The 12,119-nt window shown below is 45.2% G+C and overlaps 1 protein-coding gene across 1 annotated transcript; it reads left to right on the top strand.

Moving 5' to 3' along the window:
- Nucleotides 1–8,527: 8,527 nt before the first annotated feature.
- On the top strand, nt 8,528–10,324 carry CEBPB (CCAAT enhancer binding protein beta). The gene has a single exon (XM_073309435.2). It carries the CDS (start codon nt 8,773–8,775, stop codon nt 9,739–9,741), a length of 969 nt encoding a protein of 322 aa, XP_073165536.1. The 5' UTR covers nt 8,528–8,772; the 3' UTR covers nt 9,742–10,324.
- The last annotated feature ends 1,795 nt before the right edge of the window (nt 10,325–12,119 follow it).

Below are 12,119 nucleotides of genomic sequence, written 5' to 3'. Positions count from 1 at the left end.
CAGAAAAGTTCTTGTAATTTTATGAAGGGTCTGAAGAAAATTAGCTAAACCTAAGGACTAGTAAGTAAACCAGGCAGTCACCAGGTTCCACCTTGCTGCCACCGGCAGTAAGAGGGACCTGAGGGAATGTTGCCGCCACTCTGCCATTTATGCCCTTGAGGAGGCAAAGAGTGCAGGTGTGGCCCCAACGGACACTGGTCTTCCAAGGAATCCAATTTTGCGTGCCTGAGGTGCATGCAAACCTGCAGCAGGGTCCACACTGATACATACGTGAAGAAGAACTCTTAGAATTTCGGGCACAAATACTCACAATGACAAGTTTGAAATCCATTTCCCCAAAATATTCTATAATGGTCAGTCACTTCAAATTCACTCTTCCCACAAACATTCCCACCATTAAGCTGATTTGCTCTAGCAGTCCTGTAAAACAAACACCAACAGGGAGTCAAATGGAGAAAATATTTCTTATGGAAACGCCTTTGAGATATTCTCCTAGCTTTGGTTATATATATCTTTCTGTAATCATTGTCTCACCCTAGCTGCTAAGCTTGCAATAGCCTCCCACTACCCAGGCCCCAAATGCCCTCCCACTCTGCCTTCACATCCCTCCTTAAAACTCGCTTCTTTTGTGAAGCCCTCCCATGTAGATTCCCCCCTACGGATACAGGCCTGATGCTCCATTGCCTTGCACTGTGTGTCATTTACCACTGGGCAAAGTGCTTGAAACTTCCGCCATTCTGATCCAGCAGATTTAACACCCACTTTGCATTCACTTGACACAAATATATCTGATGATCCCAGGGGCAAGACTGGCCTGCTTGAATCCGAACGGATGTTCTCCAGGGCAATGATTTTGGGTGCAGTTCTGATTCTATTGACAACAATGGAAAAACAGATTTCAATGGGGCCAGGATTTCACCCTTTGGCTTTTCATAAGTTTGCCAAGTGGCATGCTCACTTCATGAATGTGGTAGACTGTGCAGCTGGTGGACAGTGCAGTGCCTGGCATCCATCTTCCACCTTCATAATCTCAGCCTTCCATTTGGTTCAAGGTGCAGAACCAAATGCTGGTATCTGTAGTCTATGTAGGACACACATCCATTTTAAAGAGGAGGCATGGCCCTTGGGCTCCTGACAAGCTGCTATTATTTGGACAAAATTCTGGTACCCTAGCTCAAAACATGAATGTTGCTCTGAAGAGTAATGGCACACAGGCTAAAATACAGATAAATACAGATAAAATAAAAGCTCCTTCAACTCATGCCCATGGAGTTTCTTCTTTTGAATAGATTCCTCTCCTCAAAATGTCCCATTTTAATAAAGCACCCCACACAGCATGTGATATTCAGATTTAATTTGCCTTAAGGTGTATGTCAGGCAAAGTAGCTGTTGGGTTTATTTACCATCCACAAGATTTCTAGGAAAATTAGCTATATAAAGTCAATGCGTTAAAGCGTGTACTGCACTTTGAAGTGCTAAATAAGGACTGCATTTTCAGAAAATCCCGCCATCCTTTTTGAAGGCACATTTTGTGTCTACAAAATGTACATCCGTGATTCATTTTGCTAGCACCAATATTCACACACATATTTCATGAGTCCAAATGGAGGCAGGGCCTTAGCCCTTTTGAAAAATTTAGTCAGAAATGTTCTTTCTGCAGCTAGTCATTAGGTGGCAGTATGAGCTCAGCCACTGCACTTTAAAAGCACATGCAGCAGTGAAAAAAACCAGCTCCCTGAACCCTGAAATTCACTAAGGGCTTGTTTACACAGGGACAGTGAGGAATGTTAAGGTGAATCAACTAAAGGTGTGGAGTCAATGCAATGACTTTGTTAGTGCTTAATGTGATTCTGCTCCAAGAAGATTTTTCAGCTTCCACCCAATCACAGCACGCATATTAACTGGAAACCAACCTCTTCTGGGTAAAAAAAAACCCCCTCATTATATGTATACAATGGTATAAAAGGCATACATTTCATTAAAAAGGACATATCTTGCGTGACGTCAGGAATTATGAATAGAAGTCTGTGTCTGATGTAAGTAAGAATGGTCATACTCCCTGAACACCTATATATAAGGCACTGCCAAGGATGCTAGACCTGTGGGGAACAAAATCAGTCTTGGAGTAAGTAAGAGGCAACTTCTCTGGGCTTCAATTGAAGTTGCACACACTTTCACGAGGGAATGAATTTCAGCAGAAAATTGTAATTTTTTAGCCCAAAACTTACTTTTTCTCTCAGTTGTCAAAGTCCATATAATTCTTTATATGTATTTCAGATCTATATATGGCTCTTTAAAAATGACAGCTCCATTCTGTCAGTCCTGATCAGTACCAAACCAGTTTGCACATAAAGTGAAGAGTAAAAAATTCAGTTAAAAAAAAACAACAGATTTCAGCTTCTAGCCTCTGTGTGTGTGAATTATTTATTATAAACATTGCCAACACAACAGGATTTTAAACACGTTGTAGAATGCCTTGACAGCATCCTTTTAAAGTACTTTATCTAGCCCTCTGTAGCTGTCTATTATCATCAACTGTGAAAGCACCGACAATGTGCTCAGCTCTGCGTAAGGCACAACACTGAGAATGTCCCTACCCCAAAGAGATTACAAAGGATCTAAAAAGGATTATCTGATCTAACTAGCTTTATAAACCACCCAATCATCATGGTATCGTATCATTCAGTAGGATGGCACCAGGTATATATGGTCACTTTTCTCTTCCTTATGCGGCTGTGCTGAGAGGTGAGTATTGGAAGTGTAAGAGAATTTCATCCGACTTCATTCAGAATGAGGTTCATTGCTGGCTTTTCATGGTTATTGTGATGTGAAGGTGAACATGATGGCAGACATAGTTGTTCGCTGGTCAAGACGTGCAAGTGCTAGAACTTGGAGGCCACTTTCTCTGGCTCATTCCACTCATTTGTACCATCTCTGAGGGCCTCTGTCTGTGTGGCACAAAGAGAGCGGAGAGAGCCCCCAGCTCCCTAGCTGGGGATATCCCAAGCATGGGGGAGGCTCCAGAGGGTGTAGAACCAGTATAGGCAGCTCTTACACTTCCCTCCTCAAAGCCCAGTGCGGGGGGTGTATTGGGGATGGGGAAGGTCATGTCCAGGAAAGGGTCGGCTGCAGCACAATACGCTCTGGCTAGCTCCAGTTGGTGTATAGTCCATAAGCAACAGTTGCCAGCTGACACCAGTTAGAACAGTCTGAAGGCTGCTCTAACCTGCTGGGACAGAGAATCAAATAGTCATAACTAGCTCCCTGGCAGTCCACCCTCTCTGCTGCATTCAGCAGAAGCCAACAGCTGTTGAGAACCTGGCCCTCAATTTTCAGGTGAAAAAAAAATGAATTGCAAAGGCCAGAGGATAGCACACCAGCTTCACCCACAGCTCAGCTATTTGTTTGTAATGGGAAAACTGGGTAAAATCTCCAACTATTAATGTTCTGTGACTTTTCAGCCAAGGAATGGATTCCCTTCCCTTTTCCTCTCCCTCTGCCATGCTCTATATAGTTTTTCATGCTTTGTGTTATTACTTCCAGCATCAATCGTGATGTACTATCTACCTGGATCAGGAACTTCAAGGCCTTTGCGTGGCTTTCCTGCTATAGGAATTTCCCAAATAAATCACTGTCAGAGTCCATTGATACCAGGAAGTGATACTTATAGTGGTTTCCCATTGATATCAGCTTCCCATTTCATCTGATTGGATCATTTCAGAACCGGCATAAAACAGAGAGGAGTGTCAATATCACACTGTCTTCATTTTCCAGGATCTATGAGAAATTCGCCAGTTTAGGAGACCAAAGGAAAGATGACAATTGCCTGAGCCGGAGTGACATCAGATGGGTATAACTGTCAAGATCATAACCTCTAAAATAATATTGAGCTGGGACTTCTCGAGGATTGTCTTTGGCAAGCAATTAAATCTCTTTCAGTAATAAAACATAAACAATCAGGTCAAATCCTGCAGTCCTCATTGAAGCAAAATTGCCATTGGGCTACATCCTGAGAGGTGCTGAGCACCTGACACTCCCATAGACATCAACAGAAGCTTTGCCTGTGATATAGTAGGAGTGAAGACTGAATGATTTGACTCATCATTGGTAGCTGGCCCCTTCCATCTGTGCGTTTGTGCTCTCTCTTTTTTGATTCCACAGAGGCCAGAGAGCAGCTGATTTGACCCTGGAGTTTCACTGGAAATTTTTCAGAGCCATCTGGTAAAAGAAGGTATTTTGGTCATGTTGTCCCACAGGCTATAGAGTCCAGGTATCATTTCTTCAGCACACTGTAGGGCAAAGAGCAACATGCAGACAGATAACGCTGTGATTGAGCAATCTAACACTGCAGAGGCTGGGTGTGCCAGGTCAGAGGTTAGCAGAAAATAAGCGGGGGAGGGGGGGGCTAAAGAATACTTAAGTGTCACCAGTTCACAAGGGAGAGAAGGGGTTGGCAACCAATCACTGATCCATGCTCTATAATGAGAGAGTTGAATGAGGCCAACTTCAGTGTGCAGTCAGACTGTGAAACTCACTGCTGCAGGACACTACAAAGTTAAATATTGTAGCTGGGTTTTGAAAGGGGAAGGGAATGTTATGCCCAATAATAATAATAATTTAATTTATGACCAATAATAATAATTTGTAGATTTGTATATGAAGATTAGGATAAGGATCGAGGGAGGATAAGTGGGAATGGGATCCAACTCCCTCAGCTTCAGATATTGACCAGCCCCTGAAGCAGGAAGTTAGACACATGCTATGTTTGTAATGTGGCAGGTTATAAGTGCAAAACATTCCACTGTAGGTGTGTGGTTTAAAGCAATGTTAGTGGAGAGGTATGTGTACATAACTAAGGACCCGTGTGCATGTGGAAGGAGCAAGGGCTAGAGTCCGGGACAAAACAGAGTGAACATGGTGCACTGTATCCAAATACAATAAAGATACACTTACATTTTAGTTCAGTGTGTAGCAGCCTTTGTTACAATGATCCTCCAGCTAGCCTTACCAGAAAAGCTTACCTACCTACCTACCTCCCATCCACCAGGTTTTTTCAGAAGCACCTTTGCACTTTCTCCCATGCTGCACAATATGCATAGAAAAAACTCACCTATAGAATCCATACAGCCATTACCTTCTCTTCCTTCAAATGCCCCCTTAACTCACCTCTTTCATGCTGCCTACAAAACCCACCTCGCTGATAATATTTAGGCAGGTGGCAAGTTAATGTTACTTGCTACTGATTGGCTTATTACATCTCCAAATTGTGGTAAGAATTTATTCCTGCCCCTCCTTCTCCCCTCTCTCCTCCTGTTTGTTTGAAATTATGTCTTGTCTTTGATATTGCAACTTTTTGCGACTGAACCCATCTCTGACTATATGTCTGTACAGTGCCAAGCACAATGGAGCCCTGACCTCGCTGAGATCTCTCGTGACTAATTGCAATACAAATAATAAACAACATGCGAACAATTTGCAGTGGGAAGTATTTGCAGTTTTTATCCAAATGCAGTCTGACTAGAGAGCAGCTAATAGTATAATTTCAGGAGGCAGATCTTCTTATGAACACTTCACTCTTTGATCTGTTGGCATTATACCAATGTCCTCTGCCCAAAGCTGACACCAACTCTTTCTGGACTGTAGAAAGAGGTGGGTGCAGAATTGGAGATCCTGGAACCACTGAAAAAGAGGACAGAGTAAGTCTCCAAGTGGGAGAGCATCTGCAATGCTTTGCCATAGGTCTGAGCCTGGGAAAAGAGCATATTGGGAAACAGGTTGCCACTGTGATGCTACAGGGGAGTTGTGAATCGGGGAGCAGAATCCAAGACATGATGGGAAAGCTGCAAGATTGATCTCTGTAAAACAGATCTGACTAGGCTGTTATCTTTGCCTTTTTCCTTTTACATTAATTTTGGTTCACTCTTTCACTGTTTGCATCTTTCTTCTTGTTCAAGCAAAGCAGTAAGAATTTGTGTTTTATTGCATTAGAAATAGAGCCGGTTGGAAATTGGGGAATTTTTCCATGGAAAAATTCATTATTTTTTTTTTTGAGAAAATGAAATGCTTTGAACAAAAACAAAACAGAACAAAATTCAGGCCTCCCTCAACAACAAAAATATTCTAGAAAAGCAGACACTTTCTGCAAAAAATGTCATGTTGTCGATAACTCAATTGTCAAAATGTTTTGACAGAAAATTTTGGATCAGCCTTAATAAAAAGTGCTGCTACGCTCAATTTCTTCTTGGAGAAAGAACCAGAGCTCCGCTCCATTTAATAGGAATGTCTATATCTCAATACCTACATAGAGCAGCTTTCCAGAGCAAAAATTCTTTAGGAGGATGAAGACACAGAATGGGAGTGTAAATAGCCATAAGAGCAAGCCCTGGCTCACTGCAACTTACCAAATATTTGCATTCTGTAGAGATGTTTGGATCTATAGAGATGTAGGCTCAAGCCACAACATTCAGATCCAGATATGGATCCAGAATTCTTTGTCCAAGACCAGCTCCACAACTAAATGTCCTTATTAACAAATGTAATTCACCAAAGACTGCTACATAAAGACAGAAATATTTGAAGTGTACAAATCCGTTAGTGTACATTTGCCACTGAAGTTTAAAACTTTTGAAGAAAGAAAGAAAGAAAGAAAGAAAGAAAGAAAGAAAGAAAGAAAGAAAGAAAGAAAGAAAGAAAGAAAGAAAGAAAGAAAGAAAGAAAGAAAGAAAGAAAGAAAGAAAGAAAGAAAGGATGCTTCATAGGCCGATTTTTGAATTCTTCCTCTTTTCAAAGTCTGAGGTTTGAACATTCATGAACAGTTGACTGTTTGAATCGTATAATGCAATACCTGTTCCTCTGGCTTAACGTTGCGATATTTCCCACACCGCAGGATTGCTTCACATTATTCTATGAGGCAGTGTCATTTTCTCTGTGGTGCTGGGTCTTCTTTACTGAAACGAAGGACACTCCTACTTCCTTTAATTATATGTTTTGTTTTAAACTGATGTCTTTTATTCTGAGCATGAATCACCAGCTTGTAAACAGGTAAATGTGGGACTAAAAGGGAAAACATAAGTCTGATTCCCAAGGTGGGTGTCTTTAATTAAAATGGACATAAGAATTTATTCTTACTTCCCAAATTTACCATAGCCCCTGCAAGTCAATTCTACTTAATAAATTAATAAATCATTGCATCCCATGCCTTTACGTATATATATCTCACTTTTTTCTATTCATTTTAAATACAACTCCCAGAGCACAACTCCATATCACTTGTGTACTCTGACAATTGCAACATACCATATAAGGCAAACATGCCAGGCCAAACTTTAAGGCCATCAGCCCTGCACACAGAGGTGGGGAGGGGAGTTTTGGATTTGCCTGGCACTTCTAATCATGGCCAGATACAGAGAGGGTCTTCTGAGGCAGTGCGTTACCCTGGTTTGAGGCCAACACAGTATGCTCTTTACACCCACTGTGACAACCTGGTTCTGAGTGCATCTGTATGGGACAATTTTGCCTGCCAGTGTGATAAAATTCATAGGACATTGGATTGGTATTAAGATTTGGCTTCTATTCCTGGCTCCAGAGCCATCTCTAGGGGTGTGTGGGCCCAGGGTAGAAGTGACGAATCCATCACTTCTGGGACTGACCTGTCACTTACGGGACCGACTACACCAGCCAATCGCATTGCCCTGCGGGCCTATCAAAGCATGGGGCCCGGAGCGGTCGCCCCGATTCACCGTACCCATGGGACAACTCTGCCTGGCTTTACCCCTGACTTGAAGAGCTACCTTGGGCAAATCACTTAACCTCTGTGCCTTAATATGTACAGTAAGAATACTGACACTCACCCACCTTTGCACAACACTTTGAGATCTACAGATGAAATCTACAGACATCACAAGCCTCAGAGGCAATGGATCCAGCCCATACTGGCCTCTATTAGCCACATCTGGCCACTTGCTGTCCTCACAGCTGGACACTGCTAAAGCCGGAGTGGTTTGGGTTGGGGAGGGAGAAGAAAAGGGCTGGAATGTGGGGAAGAAGGACAGGGGTGGATCTGATGGCTGCTTTTTCCTCCTCTATGAGGCCAGATTGGATCAGGCAGGGGAGAGACTCAAGGGTTTAAGCCCATACTAGTATACGGGCAGATGCAGTGTCCCACTGTGTGTGCATTTGTGTCCATGCCCTAGGGTCACACCAGGGTTGATTACCGCCCAGTGACATCTCCTGGAGATTTGACAACAGCTAGAGAGAAGCCAGGAGAAGGCTGCGATCCCTTTCTCCGGCCCAAATCTTTCCCTCCCCTTAATGACGGTGTGAATAAGTCCCCTCCGCTCCGAAGCCAGCCCTGTTTTTTTCTTATGAATGACTAGGTCAGAGTCACACACACCAAGTGCCCCCCGCGGAGCTAGAGGCGGTAGTTTACAATTACAACTGTACAAAGTGTGCACCAGGTGGCAGGCAGCCAGCCAGTGACGTTCCTGTTGCCATGGGATCCACCGCCCCTATAAATAACAGCAAAGGAACTTTCCTAAGTCAGAGACTTTAGGACTCGGGACCTAGAACCAGATGGTCCGGAGGAGAAGCAGCAGCCGCCGCCGCCGGATCTGAGCCAGCCCAGGTGGGCAGCGCAGCTGGGAAGCCGGACCCAGCACCAGAGACTGAGGCAGGAGTTGCAGGCCCCCCACGTCACCTTTGGCAGCTTGATCCTGTGGCTGGGGGGCCCCCCCTGCGGCGTCTCCTCCTCCCTGCACCCCCCCCTTTGCTTTCATGCAACGCCTGGTGGCCTGGGACCCAGCATGCCTCCCCATCCAGCCGCCTGCCTTTAAATCCATGGAAGTGGCTAATTTCTATTACGAGACGGACTATCTGGCTGCTCTGAGCAAGCCGAAGCCGCGGGCGGCAGGGGGCCGCTCCATGACCGAGCTCACCGTCGGGGACCACGAGAGAGCCATCGACATCAGCTCTTACCTGGACCCCTTAGCATCCCAGCAGCCGCCGCCGCCTCCTCCTGCAGCGGCGGCAGCAGCAGGGGGCAACTTTGAGCCTCCCTGCAGCAGCAGCAGCCAAGATTTCCTCTCCGACCTCTTCGCCGAGGACTATAAAGGCGGCAGCAAGAAGCCCGACTACACCTACATCAGCCTGCCCAGGCTCTGCCACCCGGGCGGCGGCCAGGGCCACAAGCCGGCGGGGCTGCTGACCTGCTTCCCGCCCCAGATCGTGGAGACCAAAGTGGAGCCGGTCTTCGAGTCCCTGGACTCCTGCAAAGGGCCCCGCAAGGAAGACGGCGGCGCGGGGCCGGGGGGCATGTCCTCCCCCTACGGCAGCACCATGCGCTCCTACCTCGGTTACCAATCGGTGCCCAGCGGCAGCAGCGGCAATCTGTCCACCTCGTCCTCTTCCAGCCCCCCCGGCACCCCCAACCCGTCCGATTCCTCCAAGTCCGGCGGCGGGGGCTACGCCGGGGCCCCCGGGGGCAAGAACAAGTCCAAGAAGAGCGTGGACAAGCACAGCGACGAGTACAAGATCCGCCGGGAGAGGAACAACATCGCGGTGCGCAAGAGCCGGGACAAAGCCAAACTGCGCAACCTGGAGACGCAGCACAAAGTCTTGGAACTGACCGCCGAGAACGAGCGGCTGCAAAAGAAAGTGGAGCAGCTCTCCCGGGAGCTGAGCACCCTCCGGAACTTGTTCAAACAGCTGCCCGAGCCCCTGCTGGCCACATCTGGCCACTGCTAGCCCCAGCGTTGGACACTGCTACAGCCGCAGTGGTTGGGGTTGGGAGGGGGAGAAAGGGCTTGAATTTGGGGAAGGAGGATGGCGGGGGGGAAATCTGGTGGCTGCTTTTTCCCTCCACTATGAGGACAGATTGGATCGGGGCGGGGAAGAAATGGGGAGAGACTCAAGCTTGGGTTTTGGTTTGTTTGTTTGTTTGTTTGTTTTTTGGTCGGCTTTCGTTTGCAATTTGGTGGAAGAAACTTCCGCCGCAGCCTGTTTGTCCTAGGAGGGTCCTCGGCACCTTGTGGCGGAATTACAGTTGCCGATGGTAATGTTGGTTTTTTATGTTACAATCCCACCGAGCCCCCCCTTTCCCCGAAGCGGTCTCTCTGCAGAGTTTGTTGAATGTTCGTGTTATTTAAAACAGAGCGAGAGAGGGAGAGAAAAAGCCGAGAGTGATGCAATCCTTTAAACATGGCTGGGAATGCTGTGTACACATGATGCAATCTCGTGTAACTGTCAGTCATGGATTGAGTAATCTGTTAAAGATGTTCCTGCGGTTTTTTTTTATTATAAAGAATAATCTATTTCTATAAGAAAAACACATATGTATATTTTGGGATCTATAAACGTTCTTGCTACATTTGAAGCATTAATGAACAATTTTAATAAACTTTATGGCTAGGAAAAAAAGGAAATTTGTTTTATTTTAAAGGCACTTTAAAGCCAGAATGAAATCAGTTGAAATGCCAGCTAGATCTGGCTGTGTCAGGAATCAGGGCTTTCTGTTGGCCTTTTGACTTTCTCTGTGACTCAGCAAAAAAACCGGGAGAGAACCAGAGAAGAGCAGCTGTAGGAGCCTCAGCCAGTTCCCCCTTGCTGCCTCACTGAATTTCCTCTAATTCCTCGAGTTAAATACTGCTTGGGATTTTTGCAACACTCATAACTCTCAACAGGACAAGACCCAAATGTGCCATCTAAACCATGAAAAATGTTTGACAAAGTCCCTTCAAGTGAGGGACAAGGTTAAAGTGTTGGAGAGGGTGGGGAAAAGAAAAAGTAGATGAGGAAGCTTGAAATGAGGTGGGAGTCTTTCTTTAAAGTTCAAGTTTTTGTATCCGCTCAGTTTTGTGACTCAGCATTTCTGACATCTATAGTTTACAGCAATGAATAGTGATAACATGGAATTTTTTGTGTTGGATGGCGGTTGGGCCAGCAATGAGGGACCTCTGTTTCACATAACTAGGCCCAGTGAGAAATGTGTGAACAACTCTATAATTTCCTACTGAGCCTTCTTTTAAAAACGTGTTTCTAAAAGAAGCTGCTGATACAGCTGAGTTTTTGAAAGGTGGGTGTGCGGTGGTGGTAGTGGTTTAGGGTAAAAAGTTGGGTATAGGAGAATGTATGTACGGAGCCGTAAGATCTTTGTGACAAAGATAATAGAGGCTCTGCCAGCAGCTGTACTATGTGGGATTTGTCAAGGCCTGTGAGTTGCATATGTCATGGCTCTCTATAGTTTGCTCTTGTGTATGTGCCTGTAAAATGTTACGAGAGTCTAGAGCTGATTACGTGCAGGGAGTTGGGTACATGTTCAGGTCTTATTCAGCATTTTCCAGCATACTAGGCGTACTCTAAGCACATCCATCTTCTAAATCCAGATGTCGAAAACTACAGGAAAGAATTTCCTTAACCCCTCTATACTGTGCTTTCCAGTAGGGCACAAAGGTTCTGCTTCTTTAAGGGTGTGGGTTTGAACTTGCTGCCTGTTATATATTTTACTGTAAAGGACAGTGATTGGGAGTGGATGTAGAGCAGCCTTACATTTGGTGTTTGTTGATACTGATTTTACTCACGAAATATGTGGTTTAATGAGGGAGTTGTTTTTAATTTTCAGTCACAATGATCACATCTTCCTCAGGCAGGGAAAACTCCTAGAGTCTATAGTGGAGTTGATCAAGTAACTCTCTGTTCATGAAAATCCCCCATAGCCCTCACTAGGAGCCTATGCAAGAGTAAGGAGTGTGGGATTAGATTCAGTGCAGCTGTATTTCCCTTTTGCTTTGCAGTTTTTACAAAGTAATTAAGGGGCTTTTCTGAGCCCCTAGAATCAGGCTTTTTTGGGTTATCTAGTCAACCCTCCTGCACTGTGGCAGGTTAGCTTCTTGCAGACTGGATGGATGTAAGGTCTTGCCTTGAATCTACCTAGTGATGGTGATTTCCACAACCTCCCATTACCACTGGTTCCACTGTTGAACTGTTCTTCTAGTTACAAAACTTATCCTAATATTTAGATCCTATTCTCTTCTCTGCAGTGAAGGCCCATTTGTTATCAAACTTGTGATAGTTCTGAGTTACATGGGAGGACTGCTGGCTTTAGAGTTGCTGAATGAAGGGCTGGA

This window comes from Lepidochelys kempii, chromosome 13 (genome assembly GCF_965140285.1).
Source record: "Lepidochelys kempii isolate rLepKem1 chromosome 13, rLepKem1.hap1, whole genome shotgun sequence".
NCBI lineage: Eukaryota > Metazoa > Chordata > Testudines > Cheloniidae > Lepidochelys > Lepidochelys kempii.
This window is presented reverse-complemented; position numbering and strand designations above follow the sequence as displayed.